Consider the following 17,067-nt stretch of genomic DNA (forward strand, 5'->3'; position numbering starts at 1 on the left):
CAAAACTAGAAACAAATAACCTGGCCCTCCCTGGCACAAAACAAAAGTGAACTTATTGCTGTTAAAGTGCAAACCACCATATGGGTAATAAGTCTGCAGAGAGGTGCATGATAACGGATACAAACTAGTGACAATCAGTTTACATGGACATTATCCCCAATTCACATGTCTCATCACATAGCAGGAAGTACTTTTAGTTGAGATGCCCTTCCCCCTGATGAAAAGTAGAATCCTTATCATGTTGCAACCCTTATTAAGGGAACACTCTCACTTGGAAAGCATGAAAGGGGCCAGCTGGCAGGCTGTCCCATTCAAGAACCTGCAGTCTTAGTCCTCGATTGTAAAGGGGGAATTCTATATTCAATCAAACTTGTATCGATCCATCTCTCTGGAATGAAATAATGAAACAAACTTGAATCTGCAACAATACAGCTCACCAGGTGCATAAAATAAAACAATGAATTGGAGATGCTTCAGACTAATATTTTATTTGTAATGTCAGCAGTGCTGGGTTATTCAGTGCTTAAAGCACAGGATGTCTCAAAATTTAGTTAATTTATATAACAATAGTTTGATGGGGATTGTAATTACAAACATTTAAAATTGCCCCATTTATCCTAATTAGCAAATTTGATGTAAATTAATATAACTATAATTTTCTTTACACTTTACAAATCTGCAAAATCATACAAAAATACAATTGATTGCTTGATAAATAAAAACTATAAATTGAGGGCAAATGGTGCAAAATTAATTCCATCAGTTGCACAACAGACCCCAAAAAGGCCACATACTCATTTGTTGTACAGAACACAAGGTGGAGATTCAAGGTTGCAATTGAACAAGTGAATGTGACAGAAAAACAGACACTCAAAATAGATTTACAATACTGCACTTCCAACCAAAAAAAACTTTCAACCATTTTGACTTCTAATTACCAATTCTGTTCAAATTTTCTATTGGTATTTACTTGCCCCCTCTATTCTTTATTTAATAAGGAGGGATTTATCAGGAGACAACTCTGTGCCAAGCGGACAGTTTACATGCCTATCAGCAAGGTTCACAGTGTCAGCTTTTATCAACCTCCCAGTCCCACAGGTGAGTCTGAATGTCTACACTAACTGCCACCCGGGGTGAGAAACAGGTCATCCTTCAAAAGGTGCCCTGCTACAGGGTAGGACAGCACTGGCATGAGTATCAGCATCTGAGACAGAACAAAGTGTTCCCTTTTAAGAAGCAAAATTCAATTTGCAAGTGCCACTAAATCCGATAGATGTAACTAGATTCAAATTTACCATTGTTAATTAGCAGTCCAATGCTAGCTCTACAGAGAATCAAACTGAGAATCGAATGCTCCCTTTGTAAAAAATTTGCCCCTGACATTTAGGTGTGAGCTAAAAGGTGGATGATTTTCAAAAACTCCAACTAAGATTAACTGCTGAAAAAAGTGGATCACTAAAGACGTTTTTTAAGTTATATTCAGCACAAACATGGGAATTAAGTAATTATTCAACATTGGTTTCTACACAGTCCAACTTGAGGATCGTGTCAAATTGCCCTAAAACACAATGCCACGGCTGCAGAGGCCAGAGTGTCGAAAGATATGAACCTATACTTCTTTTACAGAAAATAGCATCAAGGTCAGTTCAGGCAGCATTCACTTTTGAAACAAAGAATCATTTGTAGGTTTTATTCCCAGGTCACTAATCAATTCCATAAGACTTGGCATCCTCTAAACACCGATCCAGGATATTTTATAGCCACTCAATCCCAACCAAATGGAAATAGAAATCAGTAATCCCATGCTGATTCAATCCCATTTCCAAGAAAGTGGTTCAACTGTGAATGACAAATACATTGTCTCATTAAAAACTGAAGAAATCCAAATGAATTTATCTTAGATAAAGCCAGGAACTTAATTTGCTCAATGCACATATTTAAAAATAAAACTGTAATATAACAGAAAACTGACTTAATACATTTCAATGCAAAAGTGTGGAAAGGATTCAGACAGACTTGAATTCTGAATGTAACTTGCACCCACCAACAATCACTTAAAAAAAACTTGCTGTGCCAATCTAAAAATCAATTAGCTGTAACAAAAGGAATTTAAAATTAGAAGCTAAAAGCTATTAACTAATCTATAATCATGTGCAGAATGGTGATCAGATAAAAATACATTTAGCAGTTATTAACAGTTTTGCAATACATTACAGTTGGATTAACAGCTTGTCTGAGGGAGCTAGGGGGAAGTTTCCAATGTGTTCCTCTGAAGTGAATGAATGTCTTTATACATAGTGTCATTTACCCCCAAGCTCACTAGTGGTTAGGCTCGTACCAGGATTCCTTTTATATTATTATATATCAAGCACTATTGAAATCACTTCTTTGATAAATTATTTTTTTTTTAACTCAGCAATTCCTACTTAGAATGCACTGCCTGGAAGGCTGGTGGAAGCAGGTTCAATAATAATCCCTCAACTGGCAAAAAATTTGAAGGCTACAAAGAGAGCAGTAGGGTTAATTGGATAAATTTTCCAGCGGGCCGGTACAGCCATAAGTCAAATGGCCTCCTCCTGTGCTGTATGCCCCTTTGAGAAACAAAGAAATTCTTCCTGGAAGCAAACATGCAAAGAATCCAACTGTAGTGCATTGGAAATGCTGCTAAATAGCATGTTATCACATTGAACAAAATCTTAGCAGGAAACCAATAGTTTTGAAGCAAAAATTCCTGGCATTGATAAATGAATGACAGAAATAATTCAACAAGTTGCACCGATATCTTAGTCACCAATTTGCTGAATTTATAGTTCCCCTTTTGCCCCAACATTTTAGGAGCTTGCGAAATTATAGGTAAATGACCTAAACAGTATCCAGCATCCTTAGAAAACATACAGAGGCAGGCCATAAGTGCAAGTACCATATAGCTGCACCAATAAATCAAGTTGGTATTTTGAGGCGATGTGATTTACAAAAGGAACTGGAAAGAGGGAGCAAAACTCAGTGGGAACTTGAATGCAAATTCCAGAATTGTGGATAGCTACAAAAACAATGCTTAAACGAATACTGTGGGGTATGCCTCTTTTTTACTGCATCCACAATAAATAAACCTTATTGGGATAAAAGGTATCTTCAGGTGTTTCTTTAAGGGCAATAAGGTTAAGCGCCACATCACAGAAGTGATATACTACAGAAGATTCAAGTTGGTAGAACAGATGAACCTCTGTAAACCCCAAGCACATCGCTAGATGGGTCACACCAATTGATTGCAACTTATGCAAACAATTTTATATAGAAGCCATCTTTTGTACACCATGGAAATTAAATCAGAATGAATTTTAGAATCCTCAGCCCAAATGACACTTATAGAATGAAATCTAGGGACAGTAGGTCTTAGCACTATTTTAATTCCCTGGATGATTCACTGTAACTACAAATGGTGTTCTTTTTTCTCCTAACGTGCTTCTTTCTGTCACAAGCTGGCGTCACGGCCACTGCATGAGGTTTTCCACACCCAGCTACTAGTCTGGTAGGCAATAGGGTTATGCTGCACACGGTTTCAGCAAAGTTAAGGGTTAAATTGCAAATAGATTATTAAACAAAGGGATGTTTTCAATAGCGGTTTGCTCTAGCGGATCACTAGCTGCCCAGTCGCAATTTTTCCAGCACAGTCCATCGGTGTTTAGGGGTAAAACAATAACCAATACACTCCTCAGTCTCTCGGATTCGCTTCTGGAATCGGCAACGATCCCGGGCATACTCTTCCCAGGGACCTTTACGGATTTCTTCACTGCTCACATAATACACAGCGACTTGCTCATCAAAGGCAACCTAAATTCAAGAAGAAAAGAAGTGGTTTTAGCAGTTATAAAATATTGAACACTAGAATAATAGCTGCGCAGATATTGGTTCCAATGTAACCATCTTCTGTAGTACATCACCAGCAACTCACATTAAGGAGGAGTATCTGTCTAGAGACATCGGTTCATTAAACAAACGGTTCAAACAATTAAGAATCTAGATTAGGAAATCATCTCCCTCTGAAATCATTACTAAAAGCAGCAAAGATAGGTTTCAATGCCCCAACCAACAAAACAAAAAGTTTAAGATTCAAACTGGCTTTAATTCAAAAACTTGTATTTGCATGGAGGAAAATGAGGTTAAGAACAAACTGTGCTTTGCTCCAATCGTTTAGCATGAATTATTTGAATAATCCTTAGTTTATATGCTGGAAGGCAAAAGGCAATATTGAGATCTGGCAATCCTGTTACATTGAAGAGACAGCCAAACTGGAATCTTTCACTAGTGAGGTAGCTTTCTTGAACACTACTTCTGAAAGAATATTAGCACTCTGCTGCTAGCAAAGAAATTCTTATCCTTAAAGCAACATCCCATTTGAAATCAATTTTCTTCTCTTCACACTTCAGTCAATTCAAACAAGGGCGCCACTGTATTATATAAGAGGTGGTACAATAGTACTTTCAATATTGATTATAACTAAATTGGTTGCTTGGTTACAACAGATAAAACTGTATTCAACGGTAGAATGAAATCCGTTCACTCAGTACTAACACGACAGCTTAATATACACAGGGAACACAGAAACGTGGTTTGTATCTAAATCAGATGAAGTCTTGGCACCAGTTGCACTTTTCAATTTAGGTCAGTACTGATGGCAGACACCAGATTCCCCACCATTGATACATTTCCAAATATAAAGAGGTCGCAGCCTCTGGTGCTCCAGGGCCATAGACCCACATTTTCATGGTTCTGTATGTTTGGTTATTAGGTCTTCAGTTCTTACCCACCAAATATAGAAACTATTCCAGCACCAATTACAGACAACTCACTGTGTTACAATGGTCTGTGAAATTACACTAGGACGTTGAGTTTCTGTCCTGCTTGTTTGCCTCAGCGAGCAGACCTACCCCCGCCTGTAACTTTGACAGCAAACTAAATATAGCTAACAGAATAGAATGCAAATTAGCAGCCCCACAATGCCAAAACGAGGAAGGTGGTTCAATCTGGTGGGAGGGACAAAAATATGCAAGAAGGCTGATCAATAGCAGATTAAATTTTATATGGAAAGTGCAAAGAACTGCATGTGGAAAACGGTTACTTAAGCACTCCATGAATAGTGAGCAAATAATCAAAAAGTCAAAAAAGATCTTAGCCATCGAGCAAACTCAAATGAAAATGTTTAATCATTTGCAAATTTAGCTAATGAACACCACATATTCCAAAGTTGAATAAGGTAAGTGTTGGGATGATCTGAATATACTTGGAAACAGGGAAGGTGTGCAATAGATGAAACTCAATGCAGAGAGCTCAGCACATCATGCAATAAAAAAAGCCCAGGAGGGAAGTATTACTGAAATGATATAAAGATAATGTACACAGAAAATAAAGATTGGGCAGGAAGGTGGTTGATGACTGACAACAGATTGAAGCATTTGCAATAATTCTCGGTTGCAGCGAGTAAGATATAGCAGACATATTAAAAGATCAATACTCAGCCAAAGTTCAGAAAATCCTCCTATTGGTGTGGCTGCACTTGGAATACTGTATGCAGTTCTGTAAAAATAATTAACTGGACAAGAGCCAACTTCGATGGGAACAAGAACGGAGCTGGGCCAGGTAGACTGGAATGAAAGATTGGCAGGAAAAAACTGTAGCTCAACAATGGGCTACCTCCAAAAAAAATTGTTTCGGGCAGAGTCAAGGTTTTTTTCCATTGAAAAGGAAAGGCAGGGCAAACAAATCCAGAGCTCCCTGGATGAAAAAGGAGATTGAAATTAAGATAAAGAAGAAAAAGTGCACTTATGACAGGTGTCAGGTAGAAAATAAAATTGAGAATCAAGAGGAATACAGAAGAGTCGGGGGTGGGGGGGGGGGGTGAAAAAGCATATTAGAGAAGCGAAGAGGGATTATGAGAAAAGACTGGCAGCCAACAAAATGGGAAATACCAAAGTCTTCTATAGGCACGTAAATCGTAAAAAGCGGAGGAGGGCTTATTAGGGACCTAAAAGGGAATTTACACGTGGACAAAGGGGCCATGGCTGAGATATTAAGTGAATACTATGCACTCGTCTTTACCAAGGAGGTAGATGTTACCCAGGTTGTGGTGATGGACGAGGAAACTCTGTCATTAGAAGGGTTCAAAATTGATGAGGAGGAAGTGTTGAATACACTGTCGGTACTTAAGGTTGACATGGTACCAGGACCGAATAAGATGCATCCAAGGATACTGAAGGCAGTGAGAGCAGAGATTGCAGGGGCACTGGCCATAATCTTTCAATCTTCCCTAGACTTAGGGGAGGTGCCAGAGGACTGGAGAATTGCAAACATTACACCCTTGTTCAAATAAGGTTGTAAGGATAACCCCAGCAATTACAGACCAGTCAATTTAACTTCAGTGGTAGGCAAAATTCCAGAAACAATCATTTGGGATAGAATTAGTAGTCACATGGAAAAGTATGGGTTGATAATGAAGAGCCAGCATGGATTTCTAAAGGGGAAATGGTTTCCTACCTAACTTGGAGTTTTTTGAAGAGACAACAGAAAAGATCGATGAGGGTAATGCTGTTGATGTGGTGTAACTGGACTTTGAAAAGGCATTTGTCACCGTGCCACACAACCAACTTGTGAGAAAAGTTATTGCTCATGGAATAAAATGGATAGTAGCAATGTGGATACAAAATTGGCTAAAAAAATAGGAAGCAGAGAGCAATGATATTTTTTGGGCTGGAGGCTTGAAGTGGAGTTCCCCAGGGGTTGGTATTGGGGCCCTTGCTTTTCCTGATATATATTAATGATCTAGAGCTTGATGTGCAGGGGACAATTTCAAAGTTTGGAGATGATATGAAGCTTGGGAGTGTTGTGAACTGCGAGGTGGACAGTGTGGAAGTTCAACAGGACATAGACAAGTTGGAGGAGTGGGCAGATAGGTGACAGATGAAGTTCAATGCGGAGAAGTGAGTGTTGATGCATTTCGGTAGGAAGAACATGGGCAGACAATACAAAGTAAGGGGTGGAAGTTTGAAGGGGGGTGCAGGAGCAGAAAGTCTTGGGTGTATATGTGCAAAGATCATTGAAGGTGGCAGGACAGGTGGAGAGAGCAGTTAACAAAGTATATAGTATCCTGGGCTTTATTAATAGTACAAGAGCAAGGAGGTTATGCTGAATTTATATATGACACTCGTTAGACCTCAACTGGAATAATGTGTACAGTTCTCGGCACCATAATAAAGGAAGTATGTGAACATATTGGAGAGTGCAGAATATGTTTACAAGGATGGTCACAGGGATGAGAAACTTCAGCTATGAGGATAGATTGGAGAAGTTGGGACAGTTTTCCTTGGAGAGGAGAAGGCTGAGAAGAATCTTAATAGAAGTTTTCAAAATCATGAGGGGGCTGGACAGAGTAGGTAGGGAGAAGCTGTTCCCACTCAAAAGGATCAAGAATGAGAGGGCACAGATTTAAAGTGATTTGCAAAAGCAGCAAATGTGACTTCAGAAAATACTTTTTCACACAACGAGTAGTTCGGGTCTGGGATACACTGCCTGGAAGTGTGGTGGAGGCAGGGTCAATCGAGGCATTCAAGAGGGCATTAGACCGTGGACAGGGTCTGTATTTGAAGGGGGTTAAATTCAAAACTAATCTATAGGAATATTATTTCAGTTAACGAGCAGTCAACCTATGAAACAGGATCCCTCGGAGGTGGCGAAAACAGATATTATTAACTAAAATGAAAATTGGCTAGATTTCTTTCAGAAAATAACATTTAAAAAAATATACTATAGCTGTATAATGAAACATGACATTACAGTAGGATGCACGGGAGGAACTAGTGACAAGGCTTTCCAAAATGGGTTTCATGTATGGGTCGGTTGTAGAATAATTGATATTAATTGCTGTTAATTAACAAACTCACTATTGTTGCATCAAGGTCAGACCAGATGGACTCTGGTCTTTATTCTTCTAGCAATTGAAATGTACCTATGGAACACATCCAATCACTGCAACAATAAAGCAAATAGAATTTTTTCTCCTCCAGGTCAATTGGCAAGGCAGTTATTGTCAACTAAGAGAGATGCTCTGAGCAAGTGGTTGCCACAATGGTGGCATGTAGGGAATTTCACGATTTTGGCAGGGCAATAACCGAACAGCTATATAGGCAAAGAATAGATTAAAAATTAGAAGGGTCATGATTAAATTGTGCACTGTTCTGGCCACACCACATTTGAGTTACATGTCCATTTCTGTTAACAGCCACAAGGGAAATGGGTTCAAAGAGGAGCCATAAGATTCATGCCAGCATTAAAGAGAATAATCTTGAACTTTTCAACTTTGAAAAGAAAAAGCCATGGTCACTTTAGATGGGTACATAATGAAAAGGAAAGGCAATCTGTAAGATTAAACTAAACTGCAATAGGCCAACAGATCCTAATTGATAAATAAAAAAGTTTAGACAAACATTTGGAAATTCTTCACACAGCCATCACTACATAACACAGCAAGGTAATAGAGAGAAAAGCTAGTACAAACAAACCAGCTGAATGCCACAATAGGAGGAATGCAAGGTCTTTAATGGTGAGGCGGTGAGTTAAGACAGGTTGAATGGCCTTCCTCATTTTAAAACTCTTGCACTGTAAACTTTGCTGTATATTACACACACACACACACACACACACTCTCTCTCTCTCTCTCAATAATGTGGTCTCAATGGCTCAATAAAGCAACTACACTATTCAGAAAACAAAGCTTCCACAATTAGTCCCTGGTCTGTGCTCACACAGGTCATGTCAGCGAGCTGTAACAGCTCAGACACAACTGGTTCCTGGGCTTTTCGGCAGATGTGGAGAGAAGAAAAACAGGTCTTCAATGACTATTCAATTCACCCTCCCACAAGCCAGGAAAGGCTGCACTGAGATAGACAGACATTTTTGTCTACAGTCCTAGAAAGAGTGCTTGGACAAAGTAACAAGTGGACCACTGCCATCTTTGGAACCATATCCCAGTATGAGTTGCCAACTTCCAGTCTTAGTAAGTGAAGAAAAATCTGGGTAATTTGAAGTATTTTGCTTACTACCAATAAATTAATGAGAACACAGAAGAGCAGGTAAAGCTAGATGAGCAATTTTTTACAGCTCTAAATTAGTCACAGCATAGGAACGAAGTACATTATTGCAAATTATAACATTAACAGCCTCACAACTAAGTCACACTACATAAACATGACAGGTCAGTGACTGTGCAATTACTCAGTTACTTGTATTTCTAAGTTCAATAATGATGACAGCTTTAGAAATAATTAGGAAGATAGCTTAAATAAATAGTGCTTTGTTTTGTAACCTCTGAAGTCTTAACCAGCTGGCCATAAATACTTAACAAAAACAGAATTACCTGGAAAAACTCAGCAGGTCTGGCAGCATCGGCGGAGAAGAAAAGAGTTGACGTTTCGAGTCCTCATGACCCTTCGACAGAACTTGAGTTCGAGTCCAAGAAAGAGTTGAAATATAAGCAAACCAGCTTATATTTCAACTCTTTCTTGGACTCGAACTCAAGTTCTGTCGAAGGGTCATGAGGACGCGAAACGTCAACTCTTTTCTTCTCCGCCGATGCTGCCAGACCTGCTGAGTTTTTCCATGTAATTCTGTTTTTGTTTTGGATTTCCAGCATCCGCAGTTTTTTTGTTTTTATGGCCATAAATACTTGCTCTATTACAGCAAGTAAAACATTTACTTGAATTATCCACTGCCTTAGAACACACTGGAATGTGAAGTCAGTGTAAAATTAGCTACATGCAATTACAGCTGCATCAAGAATAACTATTAAAGAATATTCACAAGGTTTCAGTATTGCCAGAAGTCACAATGCAATTGCCAGTACCAGCCATGCTTTTACAACAGGCAACTACAAATTCTGCAACCAATTCAAGTGATTAAATCAAAAATTCTGGAAGTCAACAGCTTTAAAACCCCACTTCAGCTCTCCAAATGCCCAGTAGATTAAGGCATTAAGCAGCATAGCCTAGGCTAATGAGTAACAAATCATGCTGCAACATCAGAGCAAGCAATTTAAAAGATTTTAAAAGATTATCAGAGCAAGCAATGATCACAAATGCAATCAACTGAAAGATCGTTACAGAGTTCAAGCTATCAAATGCCTTTATACTTCTTCAAAGAGGGAGAAAACTCACCTATAATAATGACTTTCTGCAATGCAAGACATTTTTCTAAATGCAAGAGTTTACCAATATTATGGGAGGTTGTGAGATAGAAATTGAATCCAGGATGACAGATACTGAGCATCCAGGCTTCTATATATATTTATCCATTATTTGAGGGAGTGTGCATTATTTTGTGAAATTAGAGATCCATAATACAATAACAAGTTATTTTTTCCTTCTCAAGTGGGCACGAATGTAACAAATTTGACTGATCAAATGGAAGTGTGGGACAGGGGATTAAAACAATGTCCTTTCAGTTTGAGCTTAAAAAATTCAAATTCCAGTCTGGATCAACAGAAAGTAAGTCTCTGTCCAATGAAGTCATCATTTGATTTTGAAAACAAGGTATATTATCAAAACATGCATTTTATGAAAGTTTATTTTCAAACTAGCCTCCGGATTCTAATTATTCACGCTTTATTTCATTCTCATCAGTTGTTTCACTATTACTATTACACTAATAATGTTACATGGAGTATTTATGGAATGAAAGCACCCCATCCTCTATAATACATTAAGGATCCAAGCATTTTTCATCATGCAGTTGGTCAATGATGTGCATCTCATATTCTGTAACCATGAAAAAAACTCAGAAGCCAAGATCCCCTGAAAGACAGTCACAATTTGAGTATCTTTTAAAATGGATAGGATGCACAAGTTAGAAACTTTCCCTAACCTATTATCAGTAGTATGCCATAAAACGTAAACTATGAAACACATTTCAACTCTTTCTTGGACTCGAACTCAAGTTCTGTCGAAGGGTCATGAGGACTCGAAACGTCAACTCTTTTCTTCTCCGCCGATGCTGCCAGACCTGCTGAGTTTTTCCCAGGTAATTCTGTTTTTGTTATGAAACACAAACCAGTTTCCCGGAATCCTGACTGTGGTTGCAATTTCATAATGCAGATACCATCCAAAAGTCAGTTGCAGTTTCATGACTCAAACATTACAGGAAATTGCATGACAATACTGAGCTTTATGATCACACTGGAAGTTATCCCACGATAATAACTTTGACAAATATACCAGGAAAGAATGTAAAGCAAATTCTGCTCCAATTTGTCTTAGATTTGCATGGGGCAGGGGGGGAAGAGACCAAGACAAAACTCAACCATTGTTTTTAAAATGACTGTAAATCAGTATCTATGTTGATTTTAACTCTTTTCTAGTCATTATGAAAGCAATGTTACCACAGGCAAAATTTTGAAGTAAGCCGATGTGGAATATATTCAATAAAGTGTTATAAACTCAGGCTTAAAAAGAGGTGGAAATTCATAATCCTAGAGACACAATGCACCTCCCAAACTGCCAAATAGATGCTGCATAAACATTCCACTGATTTAGCAGGTTTTGTAGCACACCCCATCCTCCATAAACACCAACCAGCCCAGCAGTATGCAATATTGTGAAGCAAATCGGCTCCAAGAGACACGAATCGATAATAGCCAAAATCACACCCCACATGCTGAGAAACTGATCATGCAAGGGAGTCAAATAAGTTAGACACTGAAAAATCAAAACCAACATACCATTTCTAGAAGGTATGAAGTGTACACGCTGGAATAAATTTTACATACAGAAGTAGTGACAGCACATTAAAACTAACCACCAAATGATGCTCATTCTTCTAAACTTAGAAGTTTAGAAATTGGTGACAAGTCTTTTTTGTCAAAACCATGCTAAAATTCCAACCAGAAAACACCAGCCTGGATTACAAGCCCCAAAAAGACCACCTGAAGCACTGAACTAAATAGTGTCTCAACATTAGCGTACAAATCACCTATGGCAAATTTCCTTCTGCAGACACTCAAAGGTCCTCCACACACAGCTTAACAAGCACTTACTCAAAGTACTCTCCAACAATTTCTGATTCACATTATTGCTCAAAGTGCAGCAATAGTAATTGCTTATGAGTTAGATATTGTAAAGTTAAGCGGCCCTGTAAATTTAGTGGTAATGGCACTATAAGAGGTGGTGCCCATATCCTGAGAATGAATCAAAACAAATTAGATGACTGTCTAAATTCAAGGCAATAACTAAGGTTTCAGGAAAACGTGCATGGTGTCCCTGCTTAGTGTGCGAAGTACTTATCTTTTTTTTTCCTGTTTGTGTTCTAGGTATTATTTGGCTTTTCATGAACATAACTAATTTATTTCCTTTGTTTCTCTTTAATTGTGTTTTATTCTCTTTCACCTCTCCCAGGATCTCATAAGTGGCAAGTAAAATTTGTGCCAAAGTGTCAGGCAACAACTATCTCCAACAAGGGAGTCTAATCACCTGCCCATGATATTCAATGGCATTACCATCATCGAATCCCTCGCACCACATAACTTCCCACAGCTATTTGAAGCCAAAAGATGGATATTCTGTGGTGCATGGATCACTTTCCAACCCCTCAAGATACATCCACTTGTCTAGAATGGTGTAGGCGCACCATACTCAAGAAGCTTGACATCAAGGTCAAAAGCAGTTTACTTCACCAACCAGCCTAAACTCCCTTCATCGCTGGCATACCATGGCTGTAGACTGCACTACTTAGAGAATGCAGTGAAGCGAGTCATCATGGCTTCTACACACCTCTCCCATCCTTGATCTCCACCACCAAACATCATAGAATGACACAATATAAAACAGCCATTGGCCCATCAAGTCCACAATGGCTCAAAGAGCAATTCAGTTAGTCCCGCTCCCCTATGATAACGTTTTCTCTCACTTCAGGTAGGACAAGAGCAGTAGTTGCAGGGCAACACCATTATTTCCAAGGTCACATAGCATTCTGACTTGGACATGTATGAGCCAGTGACAATGAAGATACTGGCCAAAGTGCCAGAAATCTCTAACAGCTTATGGAAGCACAAGTGTCATACCGGTTTAAGGCGGCAGTCCACCACCAGTTTCTCAAGGGCAACTAAGGATGGCAAATAAATGCCAGCCTTGCCAGTAAATGATTTTTTAAAATTCTCTCTCCCTCTTATCCCACACAGGCTTTACACAATGAAACTGTTCTGCAGACACAACCCAAGTTTTTGGAAGACAAATTCTCCAATGCACTGTTTGAGCTTTTCAGTCAAACTGGGTGGAGCACAAGTATATTTCACACATCCTCCGGTGATAATTGCTGAAGTCTTTGCAACAACGTGGATCAAGAGGAAGGCGGAAGGCTTACTTTTAGAACCAGCAAAATCATAGAGAGTATATTTAAATAAATAGAAAGGGAACAAAGTGTGCACCTCAATCCACAGCTATGGAATGGTGTATAGATGTGTGGAGGAAGCAACAGGCAAGAGAAATATGATCAAAAACCAAACTTGATCTTAGACTTGAGCCTATTCTGTGTTTCATGGTAGCTGTTACAGGGTTTGCAGGCTAAATGCTTGAAACTATATCCCATTACCCACAGGAAGAATCCAGGCAATTAAATCTAAAGTAAGGACAAAATATACAAGTTTCGTTGTGAAATAATTTCACCAGCAAATCATTTCATGTAATGTGAATAGCAGCCCATTCAAATGCCAGCATAAAAGTCTATTTGAACTGTAAATGTTTATAGTCAACTGCACAGAATTGTTTGAAAAAGTCAACAGATAAAACTAGATATTATACATGAAAATTCAATTTTTCTGTTGATTTGGCAAGGCTAAGTATTTTTTGTATCTTGCAGCATTGAACAATTTGTAACAGCAACCTGACCTTCAGCTAGAGTACCAATCACTATATGGATAAAATTACATTAGCTATTAGAGATTACCCATTGAATAATGGCAGTGTGCATAAATATTGCCATAGCAATAAGAAACTGTCAAATATGCCACAGCATTTCTTTAAAAATGATGCATTTCTAGCATTAAGGGAGTACGATGAAGGAAAACAACATTCAGCATAAAGGCAGCCTAAAAGTATTTTTTGTCGCTTGATTACAACAGCAGATGCATCGCTATCTCCTTCCCCTTCAGGCCCACCCCACCCAATTTTCTACAACAAAAAAAAAATGGCTGGAAAAACTCAGCAGGTCTGACAGCATCTGTAAGGAGAACGACCACCCAATTTTCTCTGATAGGTAGGCACTCAGGCAGCAATACCATGGAACAGTCTCAAGGATCTGTTCAGAGGCAGACAGACATTACATGCAAACTCAAAACTGTGGTATGTGTAATAACCAAGCCCAATCCTGTCCTCAAACACCCAGCTGCTTCTGTAAGCACAGCTCCCAGCACAGCTAGCGATTTCCAACAGAAAACCTAGCAGACTTTTCTCTTTCCAAGGATGCAGAGGCTGACAGTAGGACTTCACTTAACAGCTAAACCGGGGATCATGCTTGTGACTGGACAGTTTACTACTTGCCACGTGTTTATAACTTACGGAGCAAACCTCCAGAGGGTCTTGCACATTCTTAAAAAATAAATTGCACATCATACACAGCAATTCTGTAGAAAACATTTTTGCCAAGGCCTTTCTAACTTAGATATACTGCTTTGAATTTCTGGAATTAGACAAACCATATTGAATACAATTTTCAGGGAATCACAAAGAAAAACAAGTGTGTGTTAACAAGAAACATTTCAGCACCAAAGCACTGCCTCATTTTCTGTATAGGCAGATTTGAATTAATCAAACTAGTACATTAACCTTTACAGCATCCATTACTGATACATCAAAGCCGCTCATACTGCTTCTCCCAGGTTAACATATGTTAGAGATTCAGGCAACGTTCAAATGATGTGGTCAATGCAGGAATTTCAGGAAATATTAGATTTTCAATCAATAGCATTTGATACGATTATTTGAAAACTGTTAGCCTCTATAATATCAGAAATCCTCAATTTACACTGCTTGGCGTATGGAAATCAAAACTAATTACCTTTTTGGGGTACTTTTTTCCAGAAGCCAACTGGGTGAATGCTTTCTGCAGCTCTCCCTGAACTTCGTCAGAAAACCCACTGTCCAGTCTGTCCACATCATCATCCAGCACAAGGGTGCACGACACAGATTGCTGAGGGCGACCGGACTCGAACGCAGTTCGGATGTCCACTTTTTGCTGCGTCTTAATGCAGGCTTGAAAATTCATAAGGTTATAGGGATCAGAGGTCCCTGCTAAAGAATTCAACAGCTCGTCCGCGCCCGAGAGCTCGGAACTGCCATCGCTGTCAAATCCATCATCGTCCGAGTCGCTCTCTTCGTCCTCGTCCTCGTCCTCCTCACTGTCGTCTTCATCGCTGCTGGGGTTGCTTCCCAAAATGTAAGCAATCGTCTTATTGGAGCACTGAGGTCGGGGCAAAGAATAGTAGCTTTCCTCCTCTTCGGCATCGCCCTCGGATTCATCGCCGCCGCCGCCGCTGCTGCTGCCGCTGCCGCTGCCGCTCTCGTTGCTGTTCCACTCGTCGTCCCCGAAGCGTGCACTCTTCCCCTCGAGGTCCAACAAATCAAGCGTGGGCATGGTCGAGTCAACGGAGAGGTGCAGCCAAACTGCCTCCTCGTCTTTCGCGCGGGCCCGCCGGTCGTCCTTCAGGCCGCTGCCTTCGGAGCGGGTGTCGGCCTTGGGGGCAGCTGGAGCTGGAGCTGGAGCTGGAGCTGGGGGTGGGGGTGGGGGTGGCGGCCCGCGGCCCCAGTACCCGAAGCGCCGGCGCCGGCGGCCGGTGTGCTCCTCTTCCAAGCTGGAATAACCGTAGTCCGGTTCCGGGGTGACCAGGCCCAGTTGGCCGCCGCAACGGGAAAATTCGGCGGGCTTCCCCATTCTCTCGGCGGCGGCGGCGGCGGCGCAGGCGGAAAGGGGCAGGCTGTCCGGGAGGCTGCTGAAGCCGGGCCGGAGCGGGGCCGCCGGCCGCCGGAGGCAAGCGGCGGCCGGGCAGTCAGAGGCGGGCGGGGGCCGGTCCGGCCTCGGGCACGGCCGGCTGAGGTCCAGCGGCTGCGGCCGGCCGGCCTGGCGGCGGGGCCCGGGGTAGCCGACCCTCCCGCACACTCTGCTGAGGAGGCCCGGGAATGGGGGCCAAAGGTCAGGGGAGGCCTCGAGGCTTTTTGGCACCTCCTCCTCCTCCACCTCCGCCACCTCCACCTCCACCACCTCCACCTCCCGCTCGGCGGCTCCCACCCAGTGCCAGGCGGAGGCCCAGAAGCCCCCGAGCGGGTGGGCGGCCTCCAGCCCCTCGCTCGCCGGACCCGGGCCGGGGCCGCCTCGCATCTGGCCCAGGAGCGGCCCCAGGAGGCCGGGCCCGCGGCCCTGCTCCCCCTCCTCGCGATGGAGGAGCAGCAGGGCGGGCCTGTAGAGGACGGAGAACAGCCACATCCAGGGACTCTGGTAGTGGACGGGCCGAGCAGGCTGCTCCCCCGGGCCGCCGTCACTGCAGGAACCGGCGGCCCCGGAGTCTCGGCTCGGCGGGAAAAGGAAATCCCAATTCATCCTTTTTTTTTCTCTTTTTTTATTTAAAAAAAAAATATAAAACAAATTAAATTTGAAGACAAAAGAAAGAGGAGAAAATAAAGGACCGACTGACTTTTCGTCGTTTTGACTGTCTCTCCCCACCCCGCCCCCACCCCCCCCTCCTAATTGTTCAAGAACCCGCCGCCATTTTGTGGGTCAACGGGCTTTGGCGCCCAAACAGCGAAGCCAGCGGCGGCCCGAGAGCGGGAGCCCCCCCGGAGCCGCGGAGTGAGGAGCAGGAGATGGGGGAGGTGAAGGTGGTACTGCCGCTGCGAGGTCCCGCCGCCGCCGCAAGCCATCCCGCAGCGCAGATCCTGCTCTTCGCGCTCCGCCATCTCCCGAGGCGGACTGAAGGGGGTGGCCGGGCGGCGCCAGTTGGATTTCATCAGATGCCGAGGAGCATTCCCGACCAGCAGGAGC

General features: G+C 41.7%; 1 protein-coding gene across 1 annotated transcript; it reads right to left on the minus strand.

Annotated features, from left to right (window-relative positions):
• Positions 1–469: 469 nt before the first annotated feature.
• Positions 470–16,656, minus strand: LOC121281852 (protein phosphatase 1 regulatory subunit 15B). The gene is made up of 2 exons (XM_041194913.1): positions 15,091–16,656; positions 470–3,831 (listed from the first exon to the last, which is right to left on the minus strand). The coding sequence occupies exons 1-2, from the start codon at positions 16,624–16,626 to the stop codon at positions 3,640–3,642; spliced, it is 1,728 nt and encodes a 575-aa protein (XP_041050847.1). The 5' UTR covers positions 16,627–16,656; the 3' UTR covers positions 470–3,639.
• Positions 16,657–17,067: the final 411 nt, after the last annotated feature.

This window comes from Carcharodon carcharias, chromosome 9 (assembly GCF_017639515.1).
Source record: "Carcharodon carcharias isolate sCarCar2 chromosome 9, sCarCar2.pri, whole genome shotgun sequence".
Taxonomy (NCBI): domain Eukaryota; kingdom Metazoa; phylum Chordata; class Chondrichthyes; order Lamniformes; family Lamnidae; genus Carcharodon; species Carcharodon carcharias.